Consider the following 7,848-nt stretch of genomic DNA (forward strand, 5'->3'; position numbering starts at 1 on the left):
TCACTTGCCGTAGTACAATAAACACAGGCAACATTCAGTATAAAATATCATATCTAAATTATCAAATAATTATTTTAAAAATTACTGCAGGATCATTCCTATATGATTCTGATATTGTAACACAGCATTAGACAACACAGTGTCAATAAAGCAATGCATTGTATAATGCATCATAACAGTGAGTGAGAGTGTTTGTCAGAACAAGTAGCAGTGGTTCCTTTCTTCTAGAAAAATTCTTTATGTTCCCACCAGTCATTGTTCAATAGCATCCAACAGCATTCCAGTAGGTGTCAAAATCTCTCTTCATACAAAAGGCTGCAACCCCCAGATAACTGTTTACTTTTCACTTTACACACAGTCTAAGACACTGCACATTACTCAGACTCCTTATGCCTCAGCTATACATTTTCCCTGCTTAAAATCTGTGTATTTCACCTGACTGTGATTCTACAATGTTCCACCAAGTAGTAATGAGTGGAATGATTTGCAACGAACATAAAATGCTTACATGCAACATTTTAAATACCCATTTAGGGTATTTAAAGTCATTTAGGAGTTGTAGTGTATTCCCCTGTGACCTGTGGGTGTGTCCAAGAGGAAAATGTGACTCGAAGATTTGTAACAACACTGAATAAGTAAAAAATAAGTAAGTAAGAAAGGAAGTGGTTTTGTGAATGGATTTCATGTGTGTTCAAATCGCATAAAGTTTAAGTGTACTTCTGGTGATATGATGATAAAGTAAATTCTCAGCTGTTTACTGCATATCTGCTTTAGTTTTCAAACCAGTATCTGAATAAAGCAAAGATATTTATTATTATTATTATTTAAAACAATAACTATTGAGTTCTCAAAAACACAACAGACCTGCACATACACTGTATGACATAGAAATGTTTACCGTTTAAACAACTAAATAAGGGATGATAGACAGGTTCTAAGGTTCAGTGAAGAGGGAAAATGTTCTCTGTCACTGTGGCGGTACCTTTTGCTGTCTCTGTGGTGGTAGATTGTGAAGATTTGCTCTTGACAATGTTGGGGACCTATCATTTTTCTGTTTCTTGATTTTTTCCCCTTTGCTCCCTCATAAAACTACACTGTAAGCGAACTGACTAATTGGCAGTTGTTGTGCAGTTAACTTCCAAACCATGTTATTCATAGCTACAGGCTACATATTTTAGCCTGCTGTTATTATGATGGACACATTTCATTAGTGAAAAATACTTTAAGTGACTTACATGTTTCTTTGAAAAATAGCTCTTTATTTTTTTTTTTTTTGAGGGGATAAAATTATTGATGGGGACAATTCAATAATCGCTGGATATTGGTGGGGACACATCACCTTCTTCCATGCTAATTCTACGCCCTTGCCCTCATGGGGTATTTGTACCTTTAAAAAGGAAACATAATTGTACCTTATATTTTAAAACTGTGTTGATTTCCCCATTTCATCTCCAGGATTTATAATGTTTTTTTTATTTGACACAATTCTATAATGAACTTCAGAAAAAGACAAACACAGAAACATGCTTCTACAACTTGCTGAGCATAAAAAAATAATAATCAAAAACCTCTGTTAGTGGCTTTAAATATAAGCTGTGGGCTATAGTTTTAGGGGAGTGCTACACCTTTTTCTTAATTAAAAAATGTAAACTTCCTCAGTGGAGAAGCCTCGGAAACATTAGGGAAGTTAATACATGTATAATATGTAGTTAATTTTTATTTATTTGCAGAGGAATATCTACATTAGGGGCCACTGGGGCGTGTCCCCATCAGATGTCTTTGTGGTAAACTGTAGCATCAATAAACTGTATGATCAATAAATTAGTAATTCAAGTAACATGCATGGCTCTTAAGTATGAAAACAATGGCACTGTCCAGTGTGACCAATATATCTTCCAGGGCAGTGTCTCTGTTTCAATGTGTAGCTGTATTCTTCCTGTGAATTTGGACCAATCTATAATAACTCTCTACACAGTGCAGCATGTATATCGTAACATAAAGGAACTATATGTCTAACAAAGGCAGTTTGGGATTTATTCGTGTCTTGGCAGCCTATTATTTGATTTACCGTCATGTACAAAGGCTAACCCTAATTAAAAATGTGCCACAGTATTTGCACAGGGCACATTTTACTTTATTGTTTTCCAATATATTTTCTTTTCAAGCAGTTAAAGTCACTGAGCTTATTTTGCATTATGTATGTTGTATTGTCCATAGTGTTCTCCCCGAGTCAGCGTAGGCTTCCTCTGGGTGCACTGGTTGGTGGAATGACTACTCTAAAATGTCCCTTGCGCCTTGCCCCCAGTGACTCCAGGTAGGCCCCTGACCCACCGCGACCTTGAGTTGGATAAGCGGTTACAGACAATGAATGAATGAATGAATAAATGAATATTGTCTGTAAATTAGGTCCAGGAAAGCACATTTTTCCTGCCCTGAAATGTTGCTTTGGATGTGTTGTGACAGTTGCAAACCATAATGAATATACACTGCTTGATAAATTTGCAGTGCAATCCTGTAAAAACAAACAAATGTATATATATATACACCAGTGGTTGGGATCAAATGATATTATTGTTTGAACACTTGTGCTTGGATTCACTGAGCAAGCAGGTCTGTGGGAAGTGTCACTGACATGTCAAATGCTGCTCTTACTGAGTTTATTGTGCCACGCACACACACACAGTGTGAGAGAGAGAGAGAGAGAGAGAGAGAGAGAGAGAGAGAGAGGGAGAGAGAGAGAGAGAGAGAGAGAGAGAGAGAGAGAGAGAGAGAGAGAGAGAGAGAGAGAGAGAGAGAGAGAGAGAGAGAGAGAGAGAGAGAGAGAGAAAGAGGGAGAGAAACAGAACAGAATACAAAAACAGAACAAAACAATAAAAAAAGAAATGAAGACAGACAAGTTTCAGCATGCAGGGGGACAACAGATACACACACACACACACACACACACACACACACACACACACACAGGGCTTGGATCAATGGTTTTAAAGTGCATTGTTCACTGTAACACAAACTTAAAAGAGTCTTCCACATAGCGGTCACATAACCAGACACCTACACACAGCTACCACAACATTCAAAGCTCCATTCACTTTCATAGCCTTAACTTCACACAGCTAACCAAGTGTGATTCACCAGGACAAACAAATGACCAGTGCACAGCAATGATGCTTTCTCAGACCACTCAGCAGCAGGTCCTGTACTTCAGTCCTTAAGCACTTACAGTAAAGATATGATCAACCTCTGGAATGCTTTAATTTGCTGGAAGAACCGCACTAACTGGAATGTGTCAACTGCTTCTATTTCTGCTGCATTCAACTGTATAATTAAAATCAAAATGATTTAATTCCAGATATAATGCTACTTCAATAAACAGATAAATGAAATTTCACAGATTTCTCCACATTACTGCTTAATTCAATCAGCAGAATGTATTCAGTCATTCAGTGTTTTAATGTAAAATGTTGCTTTGTAAAGAAACCTACCCCATAAACCAATAAAACAGCAACAACAAGAAGAAGAATCACCTTTATTGATTCCCTTAGGGAAGTTACTTCTAGTCCTAGGAATAGAACTGTAGACCCTTCGACATCAAGCCTGCTTCTCTATCCTCAAGGACATGGCTGTCCCACACTAACTGTCTATTCACTCAGCTCCATAGACCATACAGAACCATTTTATCGGTCAACAATTACAGACTGTAGTCCACCTGTTGCTCTGCATGTTTTTGTTTCTTATGGTTTGGGTGGTGTATCATTTTCAGAGCTGCAGTGACACTGACGTGACGGTGGTGTGATAGTGTGTATTGCACTGGTACAAATGGATCAGACACAGCCGTGCAGCTGGAGTTTTTAAACCCTGTGTCCACTCACTGTCCATTCTATTAAACACACCAACACTGTTGGTCCACTTTTTAGGTGTAACATCTGAGACAGTAGCTGATCTGTTGGAGCACAGTTTTGTTTGTCATCCTCTAGTCCTTCATAAATAGACACTGGACGCTGTCCACAGGACGCTTTCGGCTGAATGTTGAACATTACACTGCTGGGTTTAAAAACCAGCACAAGATACACACCTCCACGTCAGTGTCACTGTAGCCCTGAGAATCATTCACTGCACAAAACATACCTGCTCTGGTAGTGGTCCTGTGGGGTGTCCTGACCATTAAAAAATAGAGGGAAAAGAGACTAACAAAGCATGGAGAGCAACGGAAGGACTCCAGCCTGTAACCATAGAACTACAAAGTGCTACTGGTGGTCAGTAGAGCAGCAAAGAAGTGGTCATAATGTTATGGCTGTTGAAAAAACTGTTGAAATTCCTTCGCATCATGCTCCCATTTACCTAGTGTAACTAGGAATTAATGTCTCATGTGGTACATCTGGTTGAACCAGATTTGGAGTGACGTCGCCTCCCGTTATGCCTCACTTCATCTACCTTGTGTTTGAGTGGGATACATAAACAGGGAGATAAACAGCTTGTTTGTCTTTAATGTCATTGGAAAATGTTACTAAACCCTGACACACACTAGTAACATCAAATAATAGAAAAATGTAATGCAGACATTGTCTCATTATAATAATTGTATGCAGTGCTCTAATGCTTTAGTAATGCTGTGATTACAGTGGTTCTGTTTAATGGCAGTGGACACAGTGACATGCCTAATTTAGGCACACTGCCCAAATTATATATACTGATGATTTTTCTTGTGAGGACAAGTCTACATTATTACTACATTACTCACTCCTGCTGTTTGCTTATTTTAGTAATTTAACATATGGTCAACGTGCTATTTACATTTTCCAATGTGCAACTCAGCACACAAAAAGCAACAGTGTCTTAAAGGCAACGTCTATGATTGTGGAGAACTGCAGTTCTCTCTGGTTTGTTTAAGTTATATTTAAGCTCCTCGGTTTGACAAAAAAATGACTGTTGTTTGTACATTTTCATTCACTATTTTAATTACCACAGAATCTCATTTTTAACTCAAATTTTGTAGCACTTTCTGCCTGTGTGTACTTTTATGCAGTTAGCATTCTCCCAAAGTTAAAGTGGGTTCCTACTTAAATAATCAGAATCAGCACAAATAAGTCAATACTACCAAAGTATGGGGCCAAAATAAAGCAATATCTTAACATCTTTTTTTATTTTTAAACATCTGAAGGTTTTTTTATTGTTTCCCAGCAGATGGAGAGTAAGCCTGTCATGTCTGACTGATCCCATTTTTTTTAACCGTTTACTGACACTAAGGTTTAGTAAACACATTAGACCAGTGTCCAGCATGCAAACAGACCGGAGAGCTAGCAATTGATGAGGAAACATTTTTTGAATTGTATAAAAAGGTTTTTTTTTGCTTAAAATCATGGATGTCACCTTTAAAATTGCAGATATTTAGAAATGTGTGTTTCTTCTCTGAGGCTGTTTTAACATGTTCTCAATTAAAGTCAATAAAACCTGTCATCTGACTTGATGAGTTTTTTTTAACACAACAAGCTGAGCAGATTTTACAACAATATTATATCCACACTTGTATTCAGCATGTGCACAGAGTTGAATATGCGGTGTTACTAACATGTTACTAACAATCAAGGCTCAGATGTTAGGAGCTGAGATTGCTGATTTAAGATTTTAGTGCACAATCACTGCTAGGCTACTATTATATAGCTTCAAGATACTGACAAATGACAACACAGGGCTACAGTGAGAGGTAAACACTGATTTTTTGTCCTACTGCATATAATTCACTGGATTATTCTTGCATGTCAGCCCACTGTGTTTTTGATTTTACTATATCATTATAGTCATTTACAGTAGCGTTCCTTTGATCTAAATATCTGCCACTGGAAGAAATTACATACATCTGAGTCATAAAAGCTTTTATATAAAAAAAAAGAAAACAATGCAAACATGCATTCATGTTTATTTTGAATGTATCTTTTGTTAAGTGAATTAAAAAAAAAAGGCTTTTGTGAATTTTAGTGCTGAAGATTACATTAGAAAAAAAATAAAGCCTACTCTAACGTGACACACCTGCGATAGCTGTATTATTATTATTTTTGTATCCCTGAGTGACTTTTTAGCAAATAACCATGTTATGTAACCATTAATGCATATTCAAAAAAGACAATTACCTATTATGAATTATTTCTACAGTGATTGCACATATACCATGTCTTGTAATATTAGGTTGTTCCACAAAAAACAACTAAAGAAGTAGTAGTTCTGATGAAATTATATGTAATTAGTGCTGCCTAATTCTCTGTCACTTGTTTCTAATGACCTGTACTGAGTTTAAATGGTCCTGGACAGTGAAACAGATTCTCAAATCAGCTGATAACACTGAACTAAATCCTGTGATGATATAATCTGATGTGAGATTCCATAACCAAGAAATTAGATGAAAAGCGGGGTGTTTTACAGCTGACCACAATTACATGATGTAGTCTGGGTGTGGTCCTGAGGACCCCACCTGTAGACCCTCGTGTGAGACAACAACTGAGCTCTGAAACTTTAGCCTAATGACCGCTCCAGTGTGAGCGGAATACTCTTAGCGCCGTGAGGGGAAGTTCAACCAGCCTTATACTTCGTACTTGGTGAATGCGGTTCTATAAAGTTTGTACTAAAGTTGGGACTCACGGACGCTGCTCCAAGCGTTCGTCGCCACGAACTCCAGATAAGCCGCGACCGCCGCGACCAGCAGCACGGCGGCGAACAGCAGATAACCAACGTTTCTCCTGATCTTCCTCAGCGGGAAGAGCGGGCACAGCTGCATGACTGTTAAACGGAGTCTTTATTCTCCGCTCTTTCAGACCGAAGAGTCACGGGAGGCACAGCGGAGCGCCTCTTCCATCAGCGCGGAAACACACGAGCATTAACCCCACTCAGAGCCGCGCATCCTGCGGCCAGTCCACATAAACACACCGGAGTAATGTCCAGAAAAACACCTCTGCCCTCTCTCTCTCTCTCTCTCTCTCTCTCTCTCTCACTCACCGCAGGAGGCGCCTCGGTGTGGACCAGACCAGATTTACAGGTTGACTACGCCCTTTGAGCGACGTCATTTTCTTTCTACCAGGTAAATAAAGGCACAGTGCAGTGTTGATATCTATAGAAGCCAGGGGCCGCCAGAGCTTTCCTACACATTTAAAATGTGTTTCTATACATTACAAATATTTTTTCCACATTTGTGAAATTTTTTTTAATTTATTATTATTATTGTTTTAAATTTGAGCTTTCCAATTCATTTGTGGATTCATTTTAAATGTGTATGTAGTTGCTCAAACGCAGTTACAAATTCTGTTAAATCTGTGAGTATTGTTTTACAAGCTCTAAATATTTTGACCCTTTTTTGACTCCATAGAAATCAGCCTAAAATCCCCTATAAAAATATTATAATAACATTCATTCATTCATTATCTGTAACCGCTTATCCAATTCAGGGTCGCGGTGGGTCCAGAGCCTACCTGGAATCATTGGGCGCAAGGCGGGAATACACCCTTGAGGGGGCGCCAGTCCTTCACACGGCAACACAGACACACTCACACCTACGGACACTTTTGAGTCGCCAATCCACCTACCAACGTGTGTTTTTGGACTGTGGGAGGAAACCGGAGCACCCGGAGGAAACCCACGCGGACACAGGGAGAACACACCAACTCCTCACAGACAGTCATTCCGGAGCAGGAATCGAACCCACAACCTCCAGGCCCCTGGAGATGTGTGACTGCGACACCATGCCATTATTCAATTTATTCAATATTTATACACACAACAGTATATATAAGTATCACTTATTTTTTGACATTTTAGGGGAAGCTGAGCTTCCCTTGCAGTCTTAGAGCAATCGCCTCTGGT

At 38.8% G+C, this 7,848-nt stretch overlaps 1 protein-coding gene across 1 annotated transcript in view; it reads right to left on the bottom strand.

The window, feature by feature from the left end:
* The window catches only part of b4galnt3b (beta-1,4-N-acetyl-galactosaminyl transferase 3b), a 29,031-nt gene extending 22,262 nt beyond the window's left edge, over positions 1 to 6,769 (bottom strand). The window contains exon 1 of the mRNA XM_066685656.1: positions 6,634 to 6,769. Within this exon, the coding sequence (XP_066541753.1) occupies positions 6,634 to 6,769 (136 nt within the window). The remainder of the gene's footprint in view (positions 1 to 6,633) is intronic.
* Between the last annotated feature and the right edge of the window lie 1,079 nt (positions 6,770 to 7,848).

The sequence above is a fragment of the Hoplias malabaricus genome, chromosome 11 (genome assembly GCF_029633855.1).
Source record: "Hoplias malabaricus isolate fHopMal1 chromosome 11, fHopMal1.hap1, whole genome shotgun sequence".
Lineage (NCBI taxonomy): Eukaryota > Metazoa > Chordata > Actinopteri > Characiformes > Erythrinidae > Hoplias > Hoplias malabaricus.